Raw genomic sequence first — 14399 nt, 5'->3', positions numbered from 1 at the left:
ATAATAATAATAATAATAATAATAATAATTTCAAACTAATATTAAACGTGGCCAACACTCATAACGGATTATTACCTTTCTGAAGACTCTCAGTAAATTTAAACCGGCCACCTTCTTCAGATCGCGTACGCTCCATTTGCCGCTGCGAAGAAGTTCTGCAAACAATTCGGGATATTTGGAAACGTCGTCGAGACCCCTCGGTGTTCTACGATAAAACGATCAAATGAATAAACGAATATGTATATTATCTTTTAATATGATAATAAAATAATATCGAGACGTACTTGTTGATACCATCGAAGTCACCACCTACTCCGATATGATCGACGCCGATAAGATTTCTAATATAATAAATATGTTCTGCCACGTCGGATATAGTTGCCTCGGGACCGCACTTGACGAAATAATTATAAAATGTCACCATCACTAATCCCCCGTTGTTAGCCTAAAAAAATACAATACGAGGTTGATACATATTTATATCGTATACGTCTATCTTAGAACTTGGTAATAATCAAAGGAAAAGTAATACGATTTTAATGAGCGATACTAAATGAAAGATAAGAAAATTATCGGTCGCGATGGCCGGTACAACTAGAGTAGAGCGGTTTGTTATCCGCAGTTACAATTATACCACCGTGTTTCAGGTGGATGGAGCCGTTAATTTTGGTCCCTGTTAATTTGCTTCTTAACGAGGTCGGCTAGGAGAGGATTCTTACTTTAATGGAGCAGAAAACTCGACAATAGAAAGGAATCGTCGCTGGTAATTGTTTCAAACCATTGGAATTCTGGATGCCGAGGAGCAAAGATAATTATCTATTCCCGAGAGAGAAAAGGGAATGATGAGGGGGAGGGGGAGAGGAGAGAACGCGGAGGGATCGAAGAAAAGTAACGTCGTATCTTTAAAAGAGCGAGAATAATTATTTTTCAGAGGTGTAAATTAAAAGGCTAAGAGAGGTGTCGGATGTAGGAAAGAAAAGAGAACGAGAGAGAGAGAGAAAGACGTAAAATGAAATACGTAAGGAAAAGGTAGCAACGAAGCAATATTATCTCGATATCGTCGACCTACCAACTGTTTTAAAATGTCATCGGGCACGTTTCTCGAGGAATTACAAATGGCAAAGGCCGAGGAATGTGAAAAGATCAGAGGTGCTTTGGTCGCTTTCAGGGCATCCCTCATTGTTGCTCTGGCTGTGTGGCTGAGGTCTATCAGCATGCCTAGTCTATTCATCTCTCGCACCACGGCCTTGCCGAACGCCGTTAGACCTCCTCCTGCGAACGAGAATAAAAGGAGTAGGTTAATTAAAAATAACATGCACCAAAGTGGAAGAGAGAGGGAGAATCAATTCGGTGAATAAATTTCTACAAAAGAGAAGAGTGCATGCATAAGTACAAAGGACCAAAATAGATCTCTTAGTTTCTTTATGAGGAAAGGAAGGAAGATAGAGTCTTAGGAGAAGTTTGTGTAGCGCACTTTGGCAACATTTAACCAGACATTGTGTATAGCGGGTGCCATAAAACCATATACTCGTGTTGCTTAGGGGCACTTGAGGAGACAACCGCAGCCATGGGGGATGGACTGTTCTCTTCCATCCTGTTTATAGCTCGGAGGATCTCTAGCACCCTCGGATTACCATCTGTTTAGTTTGTTGAAGGATAGTTTACGCGGTCAACACTTTGAGTATGACAATGAGTCTGCACCCTGGAGTCTAAGAGCTTCTATATATCTTTGCGATAGTTGCCTTCTCCTCTTCGTGCACCCTTTCATCTCTTTTACTTTTCAGTTTGATCCGATATTAACAACGATATGAGAGATTGATTATGAAAAGCATATCTGTTCATTCGCATTTTCTATCTCTCTCTTTCTCTTTCTCTCTCCATTTTCGTTTTTTCTCTTTTTCCTTTCGTATTTCCTCCTCAAATCGTATTCGCAAATTCACCCGAGAGGATTTCCCGATGGTATTGATCGATCGCGCATGAGAGATTATGGACGAAGAGTGATTAATTTTTTTTTAAATCGCGTTACTCCATTTCCCATCGTCCTCCGTTACGCTTCAAACATATTTTATCGTTTCGAATTGAATTTCCGGGAATTCGCGCGGAATTTCAAATGTAATTCATCAATTTGCCTCGTTTTATTCGTTGCCGTTTTATCTATGGATACTGTTATTATCGATCGTCTAGTTGAAATAGAGAGAAAGAGAGATTCGGAACGGTGATAAATTCAAATCAAATCGAAAGAGAACTAAGAAAGATTCTTCCCTTTTTATTTTCTTCCCTTCGTGGAAATCTTTGACTCACCGTCCTCGTCGTCCTCCTCGGCGGTGGAGCTTTTAGCCCAGGGTGTGTTACACCTGTGCGTCAGCGTCAAATATCTTACGCCGAGATGATAAAGAGTTCTTAAAACGGCTAGACTACTTCCCAGACTATGTCCACCTTCGACGCCTATTAGCGAAGCTATTCTGCCTCTCTCGTGAGCTTCTAAAATTTCTGCGAGTCCAATGAACAAAGATAACGATTAAAAATCATTTCGTTATTTGCGATAATACACGAGTAATATATAGTATTCGTAAATTATTAATTATGAATAATATAGACAGACCTTTGGACGATGCGGCAAATTGCATCTGTTGGGAGTACTTTTCTATAAGTCGTTTTATAAGATCGACCTGTTCGAGAGTCAGCTGGACGGCGTTAAGATGCTGAGAATCGCATGGCACATAAGCGGCCCAAAACTACGGTCGACGTGAATAACCTTGTTATTGAAGAAAAGGGAAGGACAAAAGGGGTAGTAGAGAAAATCCGATAATACCTGACCACCGACCATGCCTTGTCGCAATCTGACCAAGTCCGTTTGACTCCAATTGCTTTTGCTCCACGGTGCGACTTGCCTGAGATCCTTGTCGAAGTCGAAATCAGCCAACTGGTTGTGGACAAAGTTTCTGATATTCCAAGGTAGGTCATTGTGTCCGTCGATCAGCGGTACCTCCGTTAGAATTTGTCGTACTACTTCGAGTCTCTCTCGCGGAGTTGTTAAGGACGAGGCAAGGTCGCTATCCGCTGGTTGCGGTCCAACTCTGCCAACCCAACTGCCAATCGACAGTATAATCACGCTCACGATCCAGACACCGCTTTGTCCGCCACTCTGAAACAATGTCGATCGATTGATTGTTACGCGACATTTTTAAGATATTACATTGATCAAAAATTATGTTAATTTATCTGTAATATACGGAACGGTTTGATTCCGAGGAAACAATAGGTCGCGTAGGGAAACGATTCGCAATAGGTTCTAAGGATTTACTCGAGCAAGTAGATTAAATCTCGGACAGCGCGTATACTACCACCATTGATTTCCCTCTATCGTTTTCCCTCCTATATATTCTTTATATTCCCAGAGGAACAGACGACGACGACGACGAGGAACGCGAGATGTGTGCCGGAGAAAAGAAAACGGGAGAAATAATTTACCGTTCCATTTGCGAACTTATTGAAAAGTTTCTCTCTTTTCTTTTTTTTTTTTTTTTTTATATCAACGAACGAAAAAAGGTATAGGAGGGAGAGTAAGTAACTACTTTACCTCGGATTTCATACTTTCCCAATAATCGAATAGAAATTGATATAACCCTTCGTATCTATCTAACTACAGAAAAGGGATCGTGCTTGATTATTGAATCGAATCCGGGAAGAATGATGTGGCTTTGTCAAGGTTTAAGTATATCGTTTCCTTCGATGCAACGATTGCATAGAAGACATTCTAGACGATCATGGCTTTTCTGCGAGACTCGGAAGACAAAGCCTTGGTTTGATGCAGCTCCTCTTATTCGACGGAATGATGGATCGAATTCGCTGGGGAGGAAATTATAACGTCGAGTATACACTCCAGAGATATACGTATAACCTTTACAGACTTTATAGATAAAAAGTTGAAATAAAATAAAATAAGAAGAAGAAAAATAGAGAAAGAAAAAAAAAGGCAACCGGATGAAGTATAATGCTTCTTCTTCGTAAAAATTAACGTTAAAATCGAAATAAAGAGAGAGAGAGAGAATTCTTAGCACGTAATTTTTCATGGTTTTATACTCGTAGCAACGAAATGGTCACACCACACCATTCGGCAAAGTTGGGTAAGAGAGAGGAAGGCAGAAAAGTTTTCGAAAACTTTTCGCATATCGTATTTCGCTGCACTTTAGCCCGGGTTTATGTTTTCTTCCACGGCTTCGTCGTCGAAGGCCAGTTGAATGAAAAGTTCGAGTACGAAGAGAATCTGGCGAGCTCCTCTTTTGAGATCTACGTTCTGTTTCGAGCTGCTAGAAAGTATGTGTGTGTGTGTGTGTGTGAGAGAGAGAAAGAGAGAGACACGGATAGCGTGAGAAAAGTGACGCCTGCGAGTAAACGTCTCTAAAAGAGAAAAAATAAAAGGAAAAGAAAAAAGGATAACAAACGCGCGAAAAGAAAAAAAGGAAATGAGAGAAAAGTAAGAAAAAGAGAAGAAGGGAGAAAAGTAAGAGAAATTTTGAAGGTTCTCACTATGGTGTGTACTTTTCGCGTAATACGATAGCGTGAAACGTTTAAGGGTGTGTGAGCAACTTGGTAAAAACTTAAATTTCGCTGGAATGAAAAGTAAGTACTGTACGAGATGGAAAACAAGTGATACGAGACAATGCACAATTAAACGACACCGTTCGCAGTTTTACAGATATCGAGCGTTTCCGAAAAATTTGCCATTGAATTTTTGAACCAATAACTTTGGCAACGTTCAATGGTTAGCAGATGGCTTCCAGCAAGCAGCCCCGATTGAATATTTTGTTTCCATAGCCACGACAACTGATATTGCCCGTTTCATAATTAATTGTTCAATCTACGGGTTGGCAGTATTAGAGAAGGATCAATTGTTTATCAAAATCGTTCGTAGGCGCATGCTCCTCGAGTATTCGAGGAGTTAGCCAAGCGCATTAAATTCTCCTTTAGAATTTTAACGAGTTTCTACGTTTCTTCCGTTCATTCCTTCTTTCTTTATTTCTTTATTTATTTCTTTTTCTTTTCTATTTCGATTCTCCTCAATGCCGGTGCATTGTTAAAACCGTACAACAACGTTCACGGTTTAATGCACCTTCGTGTTTCGCACGATTTTCATTAGACGTGGGAGAAAAATTTTCAAGAGACGAGTGTCTTGACGAACCATTCGAAAATAAGGAGAACAAGTATATTATATTCTGTACACGAGATAAGATTATTATCGACGAAGACGACTAATTTGACTCGTCGCGTTCGAAAGTTTTCAATACAATGGGAGAAATTTTGAAGGCCGACAATAAGGAGGGAGGAAAGATATGGGGATGACGAATTTCGCGATAAGTATACCCTTAAATAAGACGTCCCTGTAGTTGATCGAAACTCGAGAATTGAATTTAATCTAATCATCTCTCTTTCTCCAGTGTTTTTGATGCTTTAACGAAATAGGGAAAGTTCTTAGTAGAATTTTCTTCCCTTCTCTCTTTATCAACGAATCAAGTTTGTAGAATTGTTTATCATCGATTTTACGAGTAGAATAATTTTATCGGCCGATCCATAATCATAAAACGCAGACTTTCTAATCCGTAGGAGGAGGGTGGAGGGGCTTTCGATATTCGGTCGAATTGTTTTGAAATAAATTTCTTGGCTAAAAATTCGACTGCGCTTGGTTATAGGACGGGATGGGATGGATGGCGAAAACGTATGCGCGCGCGCGCGCGCGTCGTACCCCCGTGGAAGATAGCCGTGCTCGTAATGGGAACATTTCCGTGGGAAAGGGTGAAATAAATCTTCCATCGGTTCCTCTATCACTCTCGACAGATAAGGTAATCTATTTCTGTTCGTTCCGTTTATAGATGGGGTGCGCGGGCGTAAAAGCAAATAAAATGCAACCGAAAAAAATATCTTCGATCTTTCCTTTAATCAGTATTAATCAGGAATCCTTCGAAATCGCATTAAATCGAGCGGGAGGAGTACTCTAACGCGTAATAAAATAATCGAATAAAAGCAGGAGCGAGCACGATAACAACATGGAAAAGTAATAGAAAAATACAAGTGATAATAAAATGCAAAGCGTCGAGGATGATGCTCTTTGTTCGCGGGGAAAAGCTTTTAAGGTCATGAATGGGGTGGGATTTACGCGGGCTACTGTTTCATAATTGGTCGAGTGAGCAGCATGTGAAAAGGTCCGTTTATGGTGGATATTGTATACCGAACTATGCCAACGTTTCGCTCGTTTATTATAGACGCGACCACGCGCTCGAACATAAATGCGCTTCTGACTTACATGTTCGATGTTCATTCGTCATACAAGAAAGCTTTGCTTGCCAGTTTACAAGCGTAGATACGGATATGCATATATACTTTTCAGTGTGCGAGAGATCAGGCTTTTGAAGGCACACTTAATAGCACCCCACGGATCCCAAATAAAATTGTTATGACCGATAGAGAGAGAGAGAGAGAGGGAGAGAAATATTCAACCCCTAAACTGTTATTTCTTCGTGGCGTACTCCTGTGCTTCCTGTGCTTTCAATTTTACGAGCCTGATATTCGTGTCGTCGAAAAGTAGAATCGTGACTGTGTTACGTGACAGTTATGACTTACGGTTATCGTAGATTATCGCGCCCTTGGAAAAAGATTTGACTCTTTTTCCTAAACTACTTTGGATGTATCGATACTTTAACTCGCAACATTTCAACATAAAACCGAGCTTACGCGAGACTCGATTTCTCGGAGTATCCTCGATTTCTCGGAGTATCCTCGAATTTCTTTCTTTTATTTGTCCTCGTGCAGGTATTTGAATGTATATCCTATACATGCCTGTACACACACACACATACACACAGATATTTGTCCCCGAAGAAAAGGTCCTCGAGTCGAAAAATGATAAAACTGTTGAGGAACTTTTCTGTAGGAAATATGCTGAAATTTCGTTAGATTCAAGGACGGAAAAGATTCATGCGATTCATCGCCCACTCGACGACAAACGTAGGACGAATACGGGTTAGGTGTAGCGGAGATGTGCAAACTTTTGGCGCGAAAACTTTCCGATTGGAAATATTTTGCGTGCTCGTTTCTCTTCCTTTTTCTTCGGTTGTTGGCTTCTATCCTATTTATGTTCCGGGCTTCGACTACCCACTGGATTATCGTAAATCAAGGAGAGTTTGGAAAACGACTGGCGGAAAGGAAAGGGCAGATTCGTTCGTTCGATCGATCGAACCAACGAACGAACGAACTATTTCCTCTGACCATCGATTCGTCGTCGTCGTCGTCGTCGTCGTCGTCGTCCCTTTATCGATTTGGAAATCTGAAAAATCAACGACTGCTGGACTAGCAACTCTCGGCACTCTCCGTCTTCTATTAAACCGAGCCAAATTTTTTCTCCCCCTTTAATTATATCAGCCGAGTCTGATGGGGGTGCGGGTAGTGGGGCAGCAGAAATCGGGTTAACAGATAGTTTTACGAGTTGGAGAGAACGTTCGCGACAAGCTTTCGGATACACAGGGGAGCAAAGTTTATTATCAAGGGCGTAACGAACGCTATGTGCCGTACGCGATGTGAAATATGTTAGCGAACGAGGCTACAAACAAATCTTCCACGGGTAAAAGTTGCACGGCTCGATAGAACAGGTAGTAGTAGTGGTACGTGCCGTTAATGTTGCTTCTATTATCTTGCTATGTCGAAATATCGTGGGAACGTGCTTTCTCATAGAATAACAACGACAACGAGAAAACTTTTCTATGCCTACGATGAAAGTGGAATACGAATGAGTATTCAACGACGCGGGGACGAATAATTTGCCGTAATCTACTCCCGCGATACTCCGGGAACTCGCGTTAAACCTTATTGATCTTATATCCTCGAGCAGGTACCAACCACCATAACCGGCTCTGTTGCTTTCCTTTTTTTTTTCTTTTTCCTCAGTCAAAAAGCGACCAAAGATTTACAAGCTCCCTCTTTTCATCGAATAGCTTGTAAGCTTCGATTTAGTTAACCCCAGCGGATTACAGTCTGCATTCGCAACTAAAACTCCAGCTAAAAGTTTAACCGGTTTGTACCTATGCATATGTACTACGTAGACACTTGTAATGTATGTATGTATGTATCTTTTCGCTTCTTTTTTTCAGAAGGCAATCCTCGTTTGTCGTCGGTAATTAGTTGCCTAACAAGCCGACTACGTCTACCTGCGTTGAATCGTATTATTTTGGAGCCCCTCTAGCACAACACTCCACTCTAATCACGCGATACGAAGTTTAATGAAACGATTTTAATTATATTACACTGCCAAGGTTAATCCGTATTCTCTTCCGACAAAGGAGAAATAATAAATGTTAGTTTTTGTGGGGAAACTTTTTCGTTTACAATCAACATTCTTTTATCCGTCCGAAAAATATGCGTTTGCCCATGACTATGCTTCGTTTGGACTTTGATGATTTTATACAAAAAATTACAATTATTTTATTACTTTGTTCTCTTTCTATCTCGTAACATGTCGGAGGCAAATGATTTTATTGAAATTAAATCGTTGAACGAGTTTTATTTTCTGTTTGCATACACTTTTGAGATAAAAATAAAGTCAAATATTTCTATCATAGGAAAAACGAAAAAAAGAAAACGCTTCGATATCGCAATGAAAATATTTTCCCAACTATTTTCGATCCGCGTAATTCGTTCGGCACAAATGAATGGAATCGTCGCGCGCCCGTTTGCGCTGTTTAACAAAGTTAAATAATCCACGAAATACAGTGACAGAGTGTAGGGAGGAAATAATACTCGGTGAAATATATATTTCATCGAAGAAGCATTCGGACGTTGATAGTAAAATATTATGGCGTTTATCTTTATTTCACTTCATTTCAAAGGTTCGATCCTTTTGGAGATCTTTTTGAAAATCTTGTCTCAAAGGAAAAGGGACTTTGGCAGTCCCTGATCCGTGTCGGGATAGTTTTGAATGGCAACTACTATGAGACTTGGGTGGGTATCAAATCTAAGAAATCGTATCTGTCTTCCAGGAGTTAGAGAAATTCGTTCGGTGGAACTTTGTCGAAAGCGCTTGGGGGCTACAACAAACCGGGATTCCGATAAATTTCTTACCTTGAGATATCGTCAAAGTCCGTCTTAACCTTTCCATTCTAGACCAATGGCGTTTCCGTCCATTGTCTTCCTCTTTCGATCCACCTTTCTCTCTCTTTGGATATTGTTTATTCATCGTGTTAGAGATCAAAAGGATCCTTTTGATAAAAGTATTTAAGTGTGTTGGATATACTGTAAAAAGCTTCGTTGTAAACGATTACAATCGACTATCGCACTATCGAAAAATTATACTTTCGTGGTTTTGGATCAAGGGGCTAACGACGAATCTGTTTGAAACGATAGCGAGTAAAAAAGGAATGGCTAATGATGCGTATTACTTGATATTCTCGAGAATAACTCGAACTAACAAGGTTTCAGCATAAGATAGAAACCCTTTGTAAAGGTGGACGAATGCAAAGTTAACCGTAGCATTTGCCCGCGAGGAAATTACTCTTGAGAGCAAAAGTTAGGATAGAAGAAGAACGTCGTGGTATAAAGACAAGCTGTGTTCGATTAACTCTAATGTCAACCCGACTACGAGCTAATACACCTGGCGTTTTAACCCAGGTCCCAACCGTAAGGAAAAATATAATCTCGTTCATTTTTATTATTTTCTTTTTTTGTTTTTAACATATCCGCGTACCAATATACATATATTTATTCAATTAACGAATAAAGCCCCGGTCGAAAGGAAAGATTTACGAAGGTAACGTATTACGGGAATGTTAGTAATAATCTACACGTAGTTTGGATTATTAATAGACCGAGTAAGAAGGTTAGTCCGAAGCAAACGTTGGTTGTAGTCGATGGTAGGTATAGCGACATCTGCAAAAGCATTAGTACTTACTCTCTAACCCTTTCTCGCCCACACCTAACACCAACACTTCCACCTCTGAGCGTTACCGTTATATCTATGTCTGCAATTGCAAAACGTATTATTATTTATGAAACGGTAATGAAGACGTTCCTCTAATATTCTGCAGGTTTCTATCTACGTATACACGAACTTTAGAGAGTAGATAATATTGGTAAAGTGCGCGTGTTTCGCTCCATTCGTTCATCTAATATTAAATAGATCCCGTTGGTCGTTGCAAAGCTACGAAAGAGATGGGAGAAAGAGGTCATTGAACTTTACAAATCCTATGATTTATTTTTCTTACTTTATCCTCGAGGATAACTACGATGAACCGGGATTACTTGTTGCTTGCTTTGCTTTTTAATACAAAGAGAGAGAGAGAGAGAGAGAGAGAGAGAGAACACGTGACTCCTACGATCTCTTTAAACATTTTTCCGTGGTGTTACATGCGATCGTACGAGTGTCAATTAGCCTACTTCTTCGTTGAAAACGAAGCGTTGCCGTCCTCGTCGTGGCGACGAAAATTCGCGAAAACGAAGTTGCCTCGGCGGAATGAGAAGGAAATAGACACCGAGAGATAGAGAGAGAGAATCTTCTTTTTATTTTTGTTGAATCTTTCCGTGCAGTAGCAGCAGCTTTCACGAGTTGTTCTACGAGTGTTCTCGGACACTCGACGCTCTTAATGCAAAAGTCAGTGAGTGGCTCTCTGTGAAAAGGAACGAGGCAAAAGTAGAAAGAGAAGGAAGGAAGGAAGGAAGGAGGAAGGAAGGAAGAAGGAGTGGCCGAGATTCGCGAGAGCTACGCCAGTGGGTAACCCCGGAGACGAATCTTCTCCCTCGTTACCGTGTCGGCTAACGAGAAATTTCGTCGTTGTCGAGCGGAGGCAAGAAGGTTGTGCCGACGAAACGATAATAATGCTTGAAACTAGGCTAAGCCTTTGGGACAAACGTTTGCGGTAACTAACAGAGAGAGAGAGAGAGAGATTCTCTATGCGCAAAGCGATACGTTTACGTTTATTTTCAAGCAACCACCTTATTAAGGTATTATTTGTGCTTCTGATGTTTTATCGAATGATATTTGATTCGTACAGTCCTCCTTAACTAATTACCAATGGTGAGATTATTAAAACAAGAACACGTTTCTATTCTCTCGTGTATCAATGTAAAAAATTCAACCGTCCGACGTTAAATTTTGTAAGATACAAAAAATTCGTATTAACAAGAGAGAGAGAGAGAGAAGGATTTTAGAGGAGGCACGCGATGCACATCGCGTATTCCACCTTTACCGGCCATATTTCTTCCAGCTGAATCCTACATGGCTTTGTTACGTTCCGTAAAGTCGGAGAAGAAGTAGCGAGGCACGTATGTAGGTGTTATACAAGGTGTGCGTCCAGCCTGGTCCCCCGGAATAACAGGGCGATGCGCAGAACCAACACCTAACTGTTTCTTTTTACGATTGTCGTAAAAAAGAGTAAGGCTCGCATCGTCGTTAGAAAATTTGCGATATTTTAAAGACCACACACCAAACGGAAGTTAGTACTTTAGCGAAAGTTTGGACGTTGTAAAAGTAGAATAATTCGACAACGTAATATAAGGGAAAACAGAGAAAGAGAGTAGGGCTTGGCAGTCGAAGAACCGAAAGGGTTGTATCACCCCGTATATAAGAGCGAACTTCTTACTTGATACGCTCGAAAAGCTCACCGCCGAATTCCAGGCACGTTGGACGGATCCGCCGGGAAAAGAGGTTGCGCCGTCGTACTTGTACAGACTTTCTTAGATATTACACAAACATTACACATTCTAAGTTCCCTTTTTACGGAAAAGCCTGCTCGTAAATGGGCAACAGTAGCGCACGATCGCGTTAGATCGCACGACTGCCGATGCTTAAGCCAGAATTCGCCATTGAATTTGGATTATCGTCTATCGATTCGCATACAGTATTCCCGATGTTTCCTTCCTATCTACTACCCATCGAACCAACCTACGTTTCCAATAGGAAATTAAAGAAATTTCTTCTATATTACTATCCAGGATTCATTGTATATCATTCATCGCAAGTATGTAAGTAACTAACTACGTTTCCATTGGTTTACTTTGGCCTTTGTACTCTCTATCTCCCTCATGCATTAAGTTCGCGCATCCAAATGTATGTTAGGTATACCTGCAGCATACGTACTGCATTCCTTGGCAAGGATACTCTACTACGTTCTGCCGAGCAGGAGGATTAACAATGCAGCCGGCATCGACGTTTCCGAGGTACCGGTGGTGCGCGATACGCTCGGTGCTCGTCGTACCAAACCTCGTGATTAATGCCCGCTAACCTAACCAGCTGCATACCTCCTTCGAAATTACGCCTCTCCAAATGGTCCGCTCGACAGTCGTACCCTTCGATAATTGGAAATTAACAGAATCGTTCCGGTATACCCTCTTCTTAATGCGTTTGCCAAGTGTTCCTAGGGTCAACCACCGAGCTAAAGTTCCTTTAATCAAATCGATCCTTCGACTGCCACTAAGAGGTGCCGATGTTACTTTGATCTAACGACCGACGTGTCTCTCTCTCTCTATCTATCTCCGATTTGTCGGGATGAACGAACGAATGGGTGGTGGTTAAATGAGCGCAAAATAAAAGTACTAACGACGAGAACGCTTGAGTTTTTCTTTGGTTAGCCAGATTTACAGACGTACGTAGGTATTACCTACGTATGCTCGTAAAAGTGAAACGATACTTGCTCTTGTTCGTGTATCCTTGCAGTTACAGCAAGTACCCGTTATGTAGGTGGATGGAGCAGCCTGGGGGGGCGGAGGTTTAACGGGGAAGATCGCGAGACCAGAGGGTGTACGGGGAGTGCTGGACGATGGCAACAACCGTTTTTAATGGACCAAACTTGTAATCCCCGCTGCTGCTCCAGCTCCGAAACGCAGTGCTTGCAGTGCCCGGAATGGATTCCTGCGGCAGCACCACCACCAAGCACAGGAAGTTCCTACTTTTTAATGCAGCACCAGTGTATATGTATGCGTTATGTGCGTGAATGTGTCTACTATCTCGACTCTGCCGCGCTATATTCAATGCTATTCTCCTTGTTTGCATTTTCTGTCCTTTCTATTCTACGGAGCGCGACAAACCACCACTACCCTCCTCTTCCTCCTTCTTCTTTTCCTTCCGTAGGAGGACACGTAAATAATTCCTCTCGCGATGATACTCTTACTGAAAAACGGAGACTTTACGGCTATTCCTCCTATTCCTTGCTGCCATTAGGTTAAATTACGAGTATCCGATATGTCCCGCTTCAAAAGTTATTCTTTCCCAAGTAGTTCCAATTAAATCCTACGACTCGATGCTCGCCAAATACACTGGCAAAATCTCGATCGAGAAAGAGTAGAATAGAATAGTAGTGGTGGTAAAGGAATAGTAGACGATTAAGGTTCCTCCCTTTCGAGAGGACATTACCGCTTGTGTGTGTTCATGATAATGAAGAACGATTTTCCAAAGAGGACTCGATCGTATCTTTTTGCTCGAAGCTTTGGTCCTCGAATAACCTCTCTCCTCTTCTTCTTCTTCTTATTCTTCTTCTTCTTCACCTTTTCTCTTTTCTACACACTAGTTAATTTTCTCGACTTCTCTACCGCAAGAGAACTACAGTGATATGGCTTTAAGCAAGAAGAGAAACGTTTAACGGATAAATCGATTCACCCCCTTACGGCCACCGTTTCGAAAGGAAGGAACATTTCTTTTTCCTTTTGCATTTTCCCCATCGTCCATATTGTCTCTTTTAAACTTGATATACATGCACCTATCATATAAATAGTTATATATTTATGAAGAAGAAAATAAAGTACCGACCGGGTAGAGTTTTAAGAGGGTAACCAAGTTTTTTTTTCGAAGAAAGTCATTTCGTAACGCTGGGTAAGGGCACCTATGACGAGGAAAATTCTTTTCTCTTGGGATATTCTTCTTTGCTTCTTTCTCTCTCTCTCTCTCTCTCTCTCACTCTCTCACTCTCTCATGATAGAAAAAGGAAAACCCTCGGGCTAGCTAGCGACGGGGTGTACGCGGTGTACCGATGACAAACGGCGACTCAAAAGTCGATACCACCGAGACGTGTTTTCGGTTTTCGGACGTGCCTTGCCACCTATTTACATTCAAATGTCTTATAACATTTTACGATCTCGCGTCTTCTTCTTCCTTCTTTATTCATCTTCTTCTTTTTATTCTTATTCTTCTAGGAGTACTCCGCCAGCGTCATCGTAAAGAAGCCTTTCCTTACTTACCCCACTCCCCCCTCCTTTTGGATATCCACCCACTTCAAAGTAGATAAAAATTCTTCTCCTTATCTGTGTCGGAAGGGACTACAAACCGAGGTTCTTCTTTAATTTAGTCGTTTCAAGTTATTAAAACTCACGGACCGATAATGAGGGACCGTGCAAGTTGCGAACTCCAGGGAGACGACGACGACGTG

At 41.2% G+C, this 14399-nt stretch overlaps 1 protein-coding gene and 1 long non-coding RNA gene across 2 annotated transcripts in view; one reads left to right on the top strand and one right to left on the bottom strand.

The window, feature by feature from the left end:
* LOC106793185 (dipeptidase 1-like) overlaps positions 1-14399 on the bottom strand; it is a 64901-nt gene that overhangs the window by 2530 nt on the left and 47972 nt on the right. Inside the window, exons 2-7 of the mRNA XM_014759898.1 lie at positions 2813-3145; positions 2603-2735; positions 2302-2490; positions 1070-1272; positions 285-445; positions 76-205 (exon numbers count right to left, since the gene is read on the bottom strand). Coding sequence (XP_014615384.1) covers positions 76-205; positions 285-445; positions 1070-1272; positions 2302-2490; positions 2603-2735; positions 2813-3145 — 1149 coding nt within the window. The remainder of the gene's footprint in view (positions 1-75; positions 206-284; positions 446-1069; positions 1273-2301; positions 2491-2602; positions 2736-2812; positions 3146-14399) is intronic.
* LOC106793192 overlaps positions 1-14399 on the top strand; it is a 45629-nt gene that overhangs the window by 2731 nt on the left and 28499 nt on the right. The gene's annotated exons all lie outside the window — the stretch shown is intronic.

The sequence above is a fragment of the Polistes canadensis genome, unplaced genomic scaffold (genome assembly GCF_001313835.1).
Source record: "Polistes canadensis isolate GaletaPanama2010 unplaced genomic scaffold, ASM131383v1 scaffold_12, whole genome shotgun sequence".
NCBI lineage: Eukaryota > Metazoa > Arthropoda > Insecta > Hymenoptera > Vespidae > Polistes > Polistes canadensis.
The sequence above is the reverse complement of the archived record's forward strand: the minus strand, read 5'-3'. Positions and strand labels throughout refer to the sequence as shown.